The sequence below is a fragment of the Dermochelys coriacea genome, chromosome 9, assembly GCF_009764565.3.
Source record: "Dermochelys coriacea isolate rDerCor1 chromosome 9, rDerCor1.pri.v4, whole genome shotgun sequence".
In the NCBI taxonomy this organism is placed as follows: Eukaryota; Metazoa; Chordata; order Testudines; family Dermochelyidae; genus Dermochelys; species Dermochelys coriacea.
The window spans coordinates 37,892,877-37,907,342 of NC_050076.1; the positions used below are offsets into that span (position 1 = coordinate 37,892,877).

General features: G+C 37.6%; 1 protein-coding gene across 20 annotated transcripts in view; it reads right to left on the minus strand.

Annotated features, from left to right (window-relative positions):
- The window catches only part of ACSL3 (acyl-CoA synthetase long chain family member 3), a 114,165-nt gene that overhangs the window by 22,840 nt on the left and 76,859 nt on the right, over nt 1–14,466 (minus strand). For all 20 annotated transcript variants that reach the window (XR_006273972.1, XR_006273973.1, XM_038416204.2 and 17 more), the window contains 6 exons: nt 11,972–12,110; nt 7,644–7,794; nt 6,339–6,462; nt 5,966–6,037; nt 4,643–4,782; nt 996–1,168 (listed from right to left, as the gene is read on the minus strand). Coding sequence is in view for 18 of the 20 variants with exons in the window: in XM_038416204.2 (XP_038272132.1) it covers nt 996–1,168; nt 4,643–4,782; nt 5,966–6,037; nt 6,339–6,462; nt 7,644–7,794; nt 11,972–12,110 (799 nt within the window). In the remaining 2 variants the exon portion in view is untranslated. The remainder of the gene's footprint in view (nt 1–995; nt 1,169–4,642; nt 4,783–5,965; nt 6,038–6,338; nt 6,463–7,643; nt 7,795–11,971; nt 12,111–14,466) is intronic.

The window sequence follows — 14,466 nt, forward strand, 5'->3', positions numbered from 1 at the left end:
AAATTTTATGAAACATTTTTTTTTTGGAATGACCAGCACAACTCAAAAACATTTTTGCTACTCATGAGTAATGTAGACAGTCCAATAGTATGCCAATGAAGTCTTCACCCAATGATATGGTGTATTCTCTGTTTATTAAGTACATGCATACTGTACATAAAGCAGCATAACCTATTAAATAAGCCTTTCACACAACTGTTGTATGAATGTCAGTTCATCCATAGTAACAAATTTAAAATTTTTTAGCTTTTTTGAAAAAAAACTAGGACTTTGTAGTGCACACTTTCTATATTCGTCATGCATGATATGTCAAGGCTTTTTTAACCAGCACTCACTGTAACTCAAGGTATTTCAAGAATCCTGTTGTCAAGTACAGTATATATTGATAGTTCAGCTGAGTTATCTACTGTATATATTATATATATTTTAATAGATCTGTTTCTTTCCTATCAAAGTCAATACTATTGGCTTGATTCAAACCTCAGGAATACTGCATGAGTTACTGGATATCTTGAAAAAATGTGACTGCATATTCACAGCAATGTGCATTCTCATATTTGACTTATATATTTAACTTAATTACTATATGGTCTCTATCCAAAAGTAAAAAATCAAATTCCGGAGCCTGTGCACACCCAAGGAAGACTGCAGGTCATTGGTGAGTGCATTATTCCCATCATGATGCTGGCCAACCTATTCTGCAGGCTTCTTGGAACAAATTTATTCAGTTCAGCTAGTATACACAAATAATTCCAAAATTCAGTTCAGACCATTTCACCTTTATTTCCTATAATGAGAACATCAATTAATATATTCTATGTTTTAGCACAAAATCTCCAGATTATGCCTTCTAAAATTAATTTATTCTTCAAAAAGCCTGTCACCTCTCAGTGTTTTCTCACTTACCAGTTTGTGGACATAAGCCCAAATGAATACTCTGCTGAAGATTATACAAACACAGATCACCGCATCCATTTGGAAATGCCAACACTAACCTTCAGTGATTGTTCCAGCCCCGGCTGACTCAGTTAGTCCATATCCCTGTCCCACAGGGCAACAGAAACAGATGTTCATAAATCTCTGAGTTGCAGCAGAAAGTGGAGCTCCTCCACATAGTAGGATGCGAATTTTACCACCTAGCAGCATTCGTACTTTCCGGAAAATAAGGCTAAATGCAAAGTTAAGAAAAGATGATGTTTTTGTTGCTTAAAAATAGAAGACCAAGGGGATTATCTTGTTTTGCATGGGCATCAAAAACTTCCACTAACTTCAAAGATTTTTAGATGTGCAGAAAATGCAGGATTAGATCCATAAACAGTACACTTAAAATTTAAAGTTTTTAAAAACCATGTTTAGATAGAAAATTTTCAGGTTTTACTTTTGCATTTTACTCTGCAGGATAAGTCAAAGTCTCTTGAATATGCTTTACTGAGACAGCAAAGTTCTAATGTCTATTTTGCCCACATTATTGAAAAGGAAAACAAACTGCAGAAATCTGTTTAACTATACTATATCTTTTAGTCTCAGCAAGGTCTGAAATCATTTAAATCCAACAACTGACTTGAGCTTGGAGGTAAGTTGTATGATTTATACACTCTTGCAGAGTTAAATCTGACTTATCCATGTATCATCTGTATGCAAAAGGCTCAGAAAACATTAGCAGTAGTCTGTAAATACTAATGTGCTGTTCATTTTAATTAAGGTTTACAAGAGGATTTGAATTAGCTTGATGAGATTCTACCTTTTTGTCTGCATTTGTGAGCGACTACCTTTTTCCCCATGTCTTTATGGTTCTGCTTCTATCAGAACTTATCACAGAAATGTAGGTCTGGAAGGAACCTCAATAAGTCATTAAATCCAGCCCTCAGCCCTGTGGCAGAACCAAGTAAACCCAGACCATGCCTGACAGGTGTTTGTCCGTATGTTTTTTAAAACATGCAATAATGGCGATTCCAAAACCACACTTGGAAGCCTATTTCAGAGCTTAACTACCCTTACAGTTGGAAAGTTTGTCCTAATATCTAACCTGTCTACCTTGTTGCAAGTTAAACCCATTACTTCTTGTCCTACCTTCAGCGGGCATAGAGAACAATTGATCACAGTACTCTTTACAACAGCTCTTAACATAATTGAAAACAGTTGTCAGGTCCTCCTTCAGCCTTCTTTTCTCAAGACTAAATATGTCCAATTTTTTTTAACCTTTCCTCATAAGTGAAGTTTTCTAAACCTTTTACTGTTTCTGTTGCTTCCCTCTGGACTCTCCAATTTAACCATCTCTTTCCTAAAGAGTTGTGCCCAGAACTGGACATAGTACTTCAGCTAAGGCCTCACCAGTGCCAAGTGGAGTAGAACAGTGACCTTCCATGCCTTTCTTACATCATTCCTGTTAATACATCCCAGAATGATAATAACCTTTTTTGCACCTGCATCATATTGTTGACTCATATTCAATTTGCGAACCACTATAATCCCGATCCTTTTAGAAGTACTACCACCTAGCCATTTATTCCCCCATTCCCCATGTAGTTGCACATTTGATTTTTCTTTCCTAAGTGAAATAATTTGCACTTGTCTTTACTGAATTTCATCTTGAATTCAGACCAATTCTCCAATTTGTCAAGGCTGTTTTGAATTCTAAAGCTTCCAGCTTGATGTCATCTGAACATTTTATAAACATACTCTCCACTCCATTATCTAAATCATTAATGAAAATATTGAACAGTACTGGATCCAGGACTGACCTCTGCAAGACCCCACTAGCTATGTCCCCCCAGTTTGACGATGAAACATTTATAACTACTCTTTGAGTATGGTCTTTCAAACAGTTCTGCACCTACTTTATAGTCATTTAAACCACATTTCCCTACTGTGCTTATGAGAATGTCATGTGGGATTGTGTCAAAAGCCTTATTAAAAATCGCGATACATCACATCTACTGCTTCCCCAATATCCACTAGGCCAGTAACCCTTTCAAAGTAGGAAAATAGGTAGGTCTGGTATGATTTGTTCTTAACAAATCCATAATGTCTATTAGGTGCTTACAAGCTGAGTGTTTAATAATTGATTCCAGGTATTGAAATTAGTCTGCCTGCTCTATAATTCCTCGGGTCCTCTCTGTTCCTCTTTTTAAAGACAGGTACTTCTCTGCTCTTCTGGGACCTCCCCCATCCTTCAGGAGTTCTCAAAAATAATTGCTAACTGTTCAAAGATTGCTTCAGCTAGTTCCTTAGGTACCCTAAAATGAATTGCATCAAGTCCTGGCAACTGGAATACCTCTAACTTATCTAAATGTTCTTTAACCTGTTCTTTCTTTTTCTGGCTTGCATTCTTTCCCCCTTGTTGTTAATATTAATAATATTGAGTATCTGGTCACCATTAATGTTTTTAGTGGAAAACAGAAGCAAAATAGGCATTATACACCTTAGCTTTCTTGATGTCATCAGTTATTGGCTCTCTTTCCCCGCTAAGTAGCGGACCTATACTTTCATCTTTCTCTTGTTCCTAATGTTTTTAAAGAACCTCTTCTTACTGCCTTTTATGTCCCTTGCAAGGTGTAACTCATTTCATACCTTAGCCTTTCTGATTTTGTTCCGATATGCTTATGCTATTCTTTTGTGCTTCCTTAGGAGTTTGTGCATATTTCTACTTTTTCTAGGGTTACTTTTTGCTTTTCAAGTTATTAAAGAGCTCCTCATGGAGCCATATGGGCCTCTTCCTGTTCTTCCTATATTTCAGGAGAGTTTGCAGTTGTGCTTTTAATATTGTCTCATTGAGAAACTGCCAGCCCTTCTCAACTCCTTTTTCCCTTAGATTTTCTTCCCATGACCTTACGTAACGCTGAAAGGCCCTGGTCGTCAACGGGAGGGACCAAACCGGGAACCTCAGCGCATGAACCTCTACTGCATGAGCTAAAAGCCAACTGGCTATTAGCTAAGGCTGTAGAGCAGACTCATTTTTATCGCTCTGTAAGCGGTCTCGTTACCACTAGATGGGACAGAAAACAACACCCAGAAGGTATGTGGGTTATATTTACAGACCAGTTTTATGATGATAAAGTTCACATTATGTTAAAAACAAAATATGATAAACCTTGCTAGGTTAACAAATTTATTTGAGCATAAGCTTTCGTGAGCTACAGTTCACTTCATCGGATGCATCCGATGAAGTGAGCTGTAGCTCACAAAAGCTTATGCTCAAATAAATTTGTTAGTCTCTAAGGTGCCACATGTACTCCTCTTCTTTTTGCGAATACAAACTAACAGGGCTGCTACTCTGAAACCTTGCTAGGTTATAGAAATAGATTTTTCCCTCCAGGTATGTACAAATCCCCAGATTAAATGCTAACAGGAGCAACACAATAACTTGAATAGGAAAAGATATCTAAGCTTTGAAATTACTGAAAGAAAAATAATTAACTTAACACTTTTATTATATTTATATTAATAAATGCTGAAGTAATCCCAACTGAACTACTGACTCATTGTGTGACTTTAGGCGAGTCAATGGATTGTGCCCCAATCAAACAGTGAGCTTTAAAACTAAACAAAAGTATGACTTCACTGAAGACCACATATTGCACGTATAGCAATATTTTGATGAGCATTTAAAAAGACCTCTATAAAAGTGGAATTGAAAATCTACCTGTCACAAAGTGGCGTAGTGTAGCCATTTGAAATCTGCTCCATTTTGTAATTGTAGGCCAATATAAACAGATTTCTTTGGAAACTGGTCATTTCGTTCACTTTATTCATGACATTTTTGTAGATCCGATCCATGATTTCCTAATTACATTAAAGGATTAAATACAGATAAGCAAGTTAATAGCAACACTAAATTTAGTGCACTAAAAGGTAAACATGAGATGTAGAAATGCTAGTACATTTCAAGGCACAAATCCTTGCCTATTGCTCCCACTTTTACAGGATACCTGTATCTGGGGTAGGATCTCTAGGACGGACCAAGGTGACAGAGCAGCAGTAAAATGCACTCCCAGTCTGAGCAGGTGCACAGTGCAATCCTAATTTACATCCTGCCTGCAGCATAAGTGCTACATAGCCGGGGGTCTTAACATTTCCTAACCAGCATCTTATGCTGCACTGGCTATGGTGTGCAAGATGGCTAACTCTCAGTGGTCTTAAATGCTATGGAGTTTACTTCTCCTGCTTATCCAAGGGTGTGGACCCGCCCCACTGATCCCTTTCCTATCCCTTCAGCATTAGCAAAGCCTACAGAAGGACACTGTCCTCAATTTATAGTTAAATGGTAAAACATGGATGAGCTAACAAAAATAATGATAAAATCTTAGTATTTTGAGATTTTTGATGTCTTGCACTACACACTATCTGAATTTACAAGTATAAAACTAATCTAATTACTGCTAAATACCACCTTTCAAATGTTTCATTAGTAATATACCTCAAGGTGCAAAGTATACCCACTACATTCTTTGCCCACAAAAGGCCTAACTAGCTTGTATATTTTTTCCCTTTAAACCAACAAATGAACGAATGTTTATGCCAAAGCCAATTTTCCACATTCTTTTTACATAATGCTGGCAGACTCATTGCTCTATAAGGAACATTTCTTATTAGGAGACAATAGTATAGCACACTGATGACAAATAGAATAAAATGTCTTCTACAGATCACATTTAGCTAATTTTACTTAAATCATATTTATACTACCTACTATTAGCAATAGCGTGATAAAAGTTGAAATTCCAACATGTGTAATTCCTGCATCTGGTTTCACATTTTCAAAGTGTTAGTCATCTAGTATGTAAGAATGTTCACACCACCGTGTAAATATTTATATAATTTTTTTAATATAGAGTAAATTATGTAAACTATCAATGCTAAAGTTCTTCTCAACCTTGTAATTTACAGTAACTATCAAGATATTATTCCTCTTCGTCATGTAACATTTGAATGATGAAATATCTTTAAAAGAAAGCATTAAACTTACTGGTACAGATGCCATTAGAGTAGGTCTAAGCATAGTAGCATCTCCTTTGCTTCCTTTCTTTATTTTAGAGGACTAAATAGGGAGGAACATAAAGTTAAATGGAGGATTTGTGAAAAGTTTGAATATGTAAATAGAAAAATGACAGTTTACTTAATTAGAAAATCAGTGATGTCAGTTTATAGAGCCTTCACCTTAAAAATTGCTAAGAAATTAGTCTAATGTATTGATATATAACAAAAAATATACCCATTTATATTTTGGTATATAAAGATTTTCTTATTGCTTTCCTATTAAAAATTTTTAAACAGCTATTAAGAGATCCATCAAAAGTTGATCTTTTATTGTTATGGTGTGACATATACAAGTTACGTACCTGATCAGCTAATGTCTGGGGTGATGAGTAGCCAATACGGCATCCATGAGACAGACAGACAAGTTCAGCACTTAATTCCAGAACATGAGCAAGAGGCAAATATCCAATATAAATGTCTTTTTCCCTGAAAAGTTTTTAAAAGATACATTCATATTGTACTATTTAGTGTCTTCAGCACAATCATTTAAAGCCAAACTGTATTTACAGCTTCTAAAGAACCAGAGAAGGTTAAAGAATATGTGTGTGCCTGAGAATCTCAGTATTCTTGAGCATATATGTGTGGTTTCAAAAGTTGTGAAATGTTCATTTTAAATTTAGGGGCATTGAAGAAACTATGTTATTTACTTATTGGGGAACAAAAGATTCAATAAGTGATCACTTATAACTAAGACCACAAAGACTTCTCCAGAGACAAGAGCCTATGCTATACCAACTAGAGGTGCAGCATAGAATTGACAGCTAGAGGGGAAAAGACGAGAAGGGGGCTTTACCCTGCCTTTGTGCTTTCCTGATTCCGGGGTGCTCCGGGAGCTTCAGCGGTCCCAAAACATAATTTAGACAGTTCTAAGGGGCTAACTTACATCAGCTTCCACAGACTGCCCTCTGAGCCACAGTGCTGCCCAAAATCTCTGCAGCACTCCATGCTGAAACTCTGACCCTCATATGCCACTCCTGCCCTGGCTTGCTATTTGGATTTTTGCTAGTCATTTGGATTTTTAAAGAAATCTTTAAAAGAAATAAATAAATAAAAATAAGTCACTCTATTCAGAATATTCCCAGTAAATGCTTTAACTTATCTTTTACTGAGATGTCATGCTCTTATCTTAAAGCTAAGATCTACCACATAGTAAATGGACAAATAATCAACAGCACTTCCTTTGAAAGACGTGGATAAAATAGTTGTATGCCTGCTTATGGTCAACAACTTCGCTGCTGATAGATACAATGAAACTTTAAGGGGAAAGATCATCCTTTTGGGACACACAACTTACTCGGGAGTCAGTCCAAGACTGTGGAATGAACTCCCAATGGAACTAAGGACCACCACAAACCTCACCACTTTCTAGTCCAAGTGCAAGGCCCATTTCTTTGACCTTGCCATCCCTAACACAAATACATGGGAAAAAAGCACATGACAGATACTAGTCAGAATAATAATGCACTACTGGAAAAAGCTCAGATACTATGGTGGCAATGAGTGCAGTAGAAGAAGACTTTATATAGAATAACTAGTTATATAATAATCAATCTATGATTGCATGTAATTACAAGCCATCTTTAATGAAAATTTCAATTGGTACATACCCCAAATGAGGAATTCTTTCAGCCATCCCAGTTATACCAGCAATAAGGTTGCTATGAGAAATCATGACTCCTTTTGGAAGTCCTGTAGATCCACTTGTGTACATGATTACTGCAATATCTGAGGGTACAGGCCTGGCCTGCTGTTTGCTTACTGTAATTTTAAAAAAAATTATGCACAATGTATGGAAAGCAGATAAAATATAATATCTTAAATACTAAAACATATTATAGTGAGTATTCTGATAAGGAACCAGACATTACTACTTCTGTGACAATTAATCCCAGGAACCTTCACAGGGAGAAAGAAAATTTAAAGTGCCCCCTAACTTCTCTGCACCATCTATGAATACTGTGTAGCTACACTATGGTAAAAATCAGACTCTGTGAGTTTACTACATCTCAACCACACACCTGGATGGAAGTGGGTGGGAGAAGAATGGGGAATGAACAAAGCTTTTGTTCCCACCCTCAATGTGCTGGACAGCACAGCTGCACTGGCATGCCAGGAGATGTCTGCTGCACCAGATATAGGGCAGGATATATCCCCACCAGACCAGGGTGAGGAACCAGGAGCCTGACTGAATCAGTCTGCTTGTGTGCGCTCCTGGGGCATAGCAACACACTACCTTACACATAGGGCTCACGGCAAAGCCACAATTGAGCCAATGTCAATTCTCAAAACCATGTTCTGTTCACCTACTATAACATCTATGAAGATGGTGTAATTCATATGAAATAAGTTATCCACACTGAACTGTAGGAATGTAGGCCCTAATCCTGCAATTTATTTCCTGTAATTAACTTTTTGCTTGAGTAGTCCATTGACTTCAATGCACTAAGTAAAACACATGCATAGGTGTTTGTAGAATTGGGGCCCTTATTTGTATATAAAATTGTATTTGCTATATTTGTAAGTTTACTAGTGTTGGGCAGACTAATTCACCTTTTGTTTATTCTTTTGCCCTTGTATACAGGGTTCTGTTTTATATGCAGAGCTGGTAACAATAAGTCACTTTCCATTATAAGACCCTATTTTCAGTTGCTTATAACATTACCAAATGTTCCATTCCAGATGTCTGTTGGAGGTTGACTATATTTTTAATGTGTATGCAAAAACGGTTCAGCTGTTTCTCAGAATGAGATAATGGAAAATACACTGTTTTGTGCATGTTAAAAAAGTCTTACAACCATTTCGTAGATAGCTCTAGTGCCTATATATCTTGGAGCAGGAATCTGAAATACAGCAGAGCAGTCTCCCAGGTGTCAGGGGCATGTCTTATTCTGCTACCATGAAAAAACTTGTGCCATTTGTAAGCTACTGTTAGAATCTGGCAACTAACATCTCAGAAGATCCCATCTACACAGAACAGAACTATTCCTGCAACTGCTCTCCTGGCAGCCAGGGCCACTGTGGTGTTAGCACAGGGACAGAGGAGGGATACATGCTCTCAATGCTCTTACTGCTGGTATACATGCAAAAGAGGAAATTGCCTGACTGGAATGCAGAGTGGTGAGGAGCAGGTGTGACAGAAATATCTGTTGGGTGAGTAAAGGGGAAAACAGAGGCTGAATAGGTAGGGAAAGACAGGTTTGTAATCAGTAGATATCACTCCCTTCCAGAACCTGGAATAGAACCTGGGATTTAGAAGGGGGATGGACAGCTCAGTGTTTTGAGCATTGGCCTGCTAAACCCAGGGTTGTGAGTTCAACCCCTGAGGGGGCCATTTAGGGATATGGGGCAAAAAATGGTTGGATGATTTAAATGGGGATTGATCCTGCTTTGAGCAGCGGGTTGGACTAGATGATCTCCTGAGGTCCCTTCCAACCCTGATATTCTATGATTTCAGAGTAGTGAATGAGACAGCCCTCTGCAGGACCCTGACTTATCTGCTGCAGAGGCTGCAAGGTACATAGTGAACAATGCAAGGGACTGCAGGGAGAAAAGGGATATTCTTGTGATTCAGGCAGCTGAACGGCAACTTGGAGAACTGAATTCTATCCCTGTCACACAATTCCTATGTATTTAGGAAGTCACTTAAGCCAGATTTTTAAAGATATTTAGGTGTCACCATTGCAACGCCTGATTAAGGAGCCTAAAGGTCATTTTCATTTAGTCACTTTGTCACTGGGATTTTGGTTTCTAGTGCCTAAGTCCCTTTTGAAAATGAAATTTAGATTCCTTAATCTGTTTAAGTGTTGCAACGCTGAGCATAGCAATACCTACAGACCTTTAAAAATCTGGACCTGAAACCAAAACTTTTCACAAGTGCCCACTAATTGGGTGTTCTTTATTTTATGGATGCTCCACTTGGAACACATAGGTTAAGATTTTCAAGAATACTGAACACTCAAAACTGCAACTGTAACCTACTCAAGGCTGTACACTGAACATATGAACTGCTATACAAACGCTAAACACGCTAAAAAACCAAAATCAGGCCTTAAGCATCTCCAATTGGGCATCCAAAATTAGCAATTACTTTTGACAATTATGGTCTTAATCTCTACAAAACTTCAGTGTCTGGTTTGTAAAATGGGGATAATACTACCACATAACACACAGTAGTGTTATGAAGGAAAGGCCATTAATGTTTTTAAATGCTCAAATATTATTACAGTGATGAGTACTGCAGAAAAGCCCATGAGGAAAATAATAATTCTGTATTCAGAGAAGGGTTTGCATGGTGTGCAGTAAATATGGAATGGAGCACTGAGGAATATAAAAAAAGTATTGCATAGCTACCCAACCAGAGAATACTGTCCATCATGGGCACTGAATGAAACAGGGTCCAATGAAAGAAAAAAAAGGTGTTCATGTAATGAAAGAGCATGTCATAGGACCAAGGGGGTTGAATTAAGGTTGCATGAGGAACCCTAATTATGGCATTTTCTAACTTCTGAAAGATTTACTTTGCAAAGTTATCATTCTTTTAATGGAGTTTTTTGTATGCAATATTAAACAGATTGAAGCAAGGTGAAACATAAGGCCTTTTATTTAGTAATTTTAGAACCTCAGAGTTATGAACACCAGAGTTACGAACTGATCAGTCAACCACACACCTCATTTATAACCGGAAGTACACAATCGGGCAGCAGCAGAGACAAAATAAAAAGGCAAATACAGTACAGTATTGTGTTAACTGTAAACTACTAAAAAAAATAAAGGGAAAGTTGAAAAAAGATTTGACAAGATAAGGAAACTGTTTGTGTACTTGTTTCATTTAAATTAAGATGGTTAAAAGCAGCATTTTCCTTCTGCAGAATAAAGTTTCAAAGCCGTATTAAGTCAATGTTCAGTTGTAAACTTTTGAAAGAACAACCATAACATTACAAACATTTCAGAGTTACGAACAACCTCCATTCCCGAGGTGTTTGTAACTCTGAGGTTCTACTGTACTTTGAACAACAATATTCAACTGATTCAACATGAAGTATAGCTGTACTAAGTTCTGCTGGTAGTGGGCTTAAAATTTTAATAGCATGTAGAGGTAGCTCATCAAAAAAGAACACAATCATTCCTTTAAATGGAGAAATTAAGTACTTGTAATATTGGGAACAAAACTGCCCAAAATATTATTCCCATGTAATTAACAGCATGTACTAACCACACACCCCTCCTCCTAAACAGTTCCCATCCAACATTCACACGAGCTAATGATTAAAAGGATTGTGTAACCCAAATAAAACACAACACTCAGAACCAGGTGGAGAGGGGTTCAGAGGAACTCAATGCATGACATCTGAAATAATCAGATTAACCAACTTTTTAGCACTAAAAGTGAGAATTTTCTGCCACTTAGTGAGATGCATTAAAACATTTAATGTCAGGGAAATTCAGATTTCTGGTTCTAAGGTGTTAAAGAAATTAAAATTAGAATTCAAGAAATTGGCATAATATATTTTGATACCTTCTAAAATACAGTAAAAATAATTTAAACAAAGTTTTAACAGCTCTTGATTTAAAATAGATTGTAAGTGTTACTTCTAGTGTGTATTTATACCCAAATTTACCAAAGTGTACATAAAATATACTATACAGCTTTAATGCAAGTCTTTCCACCCTGCTTTTTTGAAAAAAACGTCAAGAGAAAAAGCCATGTAGCCAAAAAAAAAAAAAAAAGTGAAACTTTGTAGGTTTGTGTATTTTTCAAATTAAAACTTTTCAATAACAAGTTGAATCATAAAGCAGTTTGTAAGATGTATAAAATTTATACATAAATGATTTAACAAGATTTTCAGCAATAAAGGGCTATGATCTTCCTCTCCTGACTCAGTCAGGTTTTGTTGGACAAAAGTTTCGCCAATCCAAATATTTTAAAAGTACATACCATTATCTGCCTTGGCCCCCATTGCTTGCACAGAAGCCATAGTGTGAACAATGACACCCTTGGGGAATTCTGACCATGTTGTTGGTTTGCCATCCACAGTAATAATATGTCGCAATAGTGGAACCTGAGAAACAATTTCCTGTGGAAATGGATACATATGTTTCATTTTGCACAGAAAGCTGGTGCAAAAGTTTGTGCCAGGAAAGAAACAAAATATTTTTACTGCACATGTTAAAATATTATTGATGTAAATGACTAAATTGTAATAAAGTCACTCTTTGGGTGAAAACTGCAGATTCCCACTGTCAGATTTCTGGGACATCAGGGCTAATCTAAGCGTTTCTTTAAACATAAAATTAAGGCCAAAATTTTCACAACTGTCCACTAATTTTGGGTGCCTCCATTTTTGTGTGCTCTTGTTGAGACAGTCAGATTTTCAGAGGTGCTGGCACCTGCCACGCCCACCGAATATTGATGAAAAGGATCACTCTGTCAATTCAAAGGTAACACTGAGCTCAGAATGGATGATTCAGTTTGTCTTCTCTGCTATTTCTTGAAATGCAATGTTTAGTATGGTATTTAAAATATGTTCTGCAGCAAACAGAAGTCTAGCAAAATGAATAGTCAAATAGTATTTATTACCAAAAGCAAAATCTAAGTTTTAGAGCACCTAAGTATACTGACCACAATTCTAAAGATACAAGGCAAAATATAAAATGCTGGTCTGAGAACATTCTAACATTCATTTGTTCTAGTTTTTATTTGTTCAGTACAAATTCTTGTAACTATCCAAAAGAAAATTTAAAAATACAGTTTAGGGATTCCTGACTCTAAATGGAACAACACAATTTTTGGCTTTAAAAAAATGTGTTGCACCAGCACAGGGGTCTAATAGCTGCACAATATGCTACTAAATGTGGAATGCAAATTAGAAGTCCCATCTGAAGTCAGTAAGGTCTTGGAGCACTCTGAATATTCTGCACTCAGCTTCTGGAGAAAAATGTAATTTAAAGACCAATCCAACAGTCCTAATGACTAATAAACTGTTAGGTATATATTAAGAATCAGTCTTAATACTACAATTAAGGGCTAGATTCATTTCTGAGTGGGAGGAATTAACTATTTCACAAATAGTTTTCACTAAGTCTCTGAAAAGTGCTTTCTTTTTAATAAAAAGAAAAGGAGTACTTGTGGCACCTTAGAGATTAACAAAATTATGCTCAAATAAATTTGTTAGTCTCTAAGGTGCCACAAGTACTCCTTTTCTTTTTTTTAATAATAAACTAGGAGTGCTAAATTTTGTCATATTTATTATTGTCACATTTATCACAGACAGCTGCAGCGGCACAGGAGCTAGCAAACAGAGCTCTAAACGGGAGTTTGAGTGGGAGTTCTGTTGGAGAAGAAGGTAGTTGTACTTGGTTTTGTATTTTTAGTATTTGTGTGTGTGTGTGTGTGTAGGGGTTTTGTGCTGGGAGAGCAGCTGAGCCTGATTAGGGGGTGGGGCTTTGTGCTGAGAGAGCAGCTGAGCCCTGCCTAGGGGGTGGGGCTTCTGACTAGGGGTCCTATAAAGGTAGCCAGCCAGTCAGGCAGCGGCACAGGAGCTAGCAAACAGAGCTCTAAACAGGGGAGTTTGAGTGGGAGTTTGGATTGTGGTGCTTGTTTGGGGTTTGCATTTGCTGGGGGGTTGTGGTCTTTTTGGTGTGGCTTGTGTTTACCAGATTAACAGGATTTAGGTGGGAAGGAGATGACAGATACAGAGGCAGCTGTGGGAGTGACTCCTGCAGTGAAAGACGCATTGAGGATGACTGGATGTGGAAGCTGTGGTATGTACATGATCCTGGAGGGGGGAACCGGTAAGAGTTTTTTCTGCATGAAATGCCGTCTGATAGAGCTGATGGAGGAAAAGATCCGAGGTTTGGAGATGCAGGTGGAAAGTCTGGTTGAGTTTAGGAAGGGGTTTGAGCAGATGATGGAGCAAAGATATGAGGTATCTGAAGGGAAAAGCTCAGACTCACAGATGGAACCAGGGCTGGGGAATTTTGAGGAGAGACTGGGTGAGGAAAGTGGTCAGTGGAAACATGTGACTCAAAGAACCAGGCAGAGAAAAAGATGGGCTAGTGAAGGAGAAATAGAGCTTAGGAACAGGTTTGCAGAGTTGGAAAATGAAGAAGGGGCTCAGCAGGTACTTGTTCAAGGTGGAAAGATAAGGAAGAAGAGAAGAGAGGCTAGTCCTATAGAAAAAGGGGAAGAGTCAAGGGAGACTACACCAAATATGAGCCCCAGGAGGATACAGGATGGGTTGAAGAAGATTGTAAGGGAAAATAGGAATGGAAAGAACTTGCAGCCAGAGAGAACAGGGGAGACACTGGAGAATAGCACCGTCACCAAGAAAAGGCAGGTCTATGTGATCGGGGACTCTTTATTGAGAAGAATAGACAGGCCTGTAACTAGAGCTGATCCTGAGAATAGAAGGGTGTGCTGTCTTCCGGGTG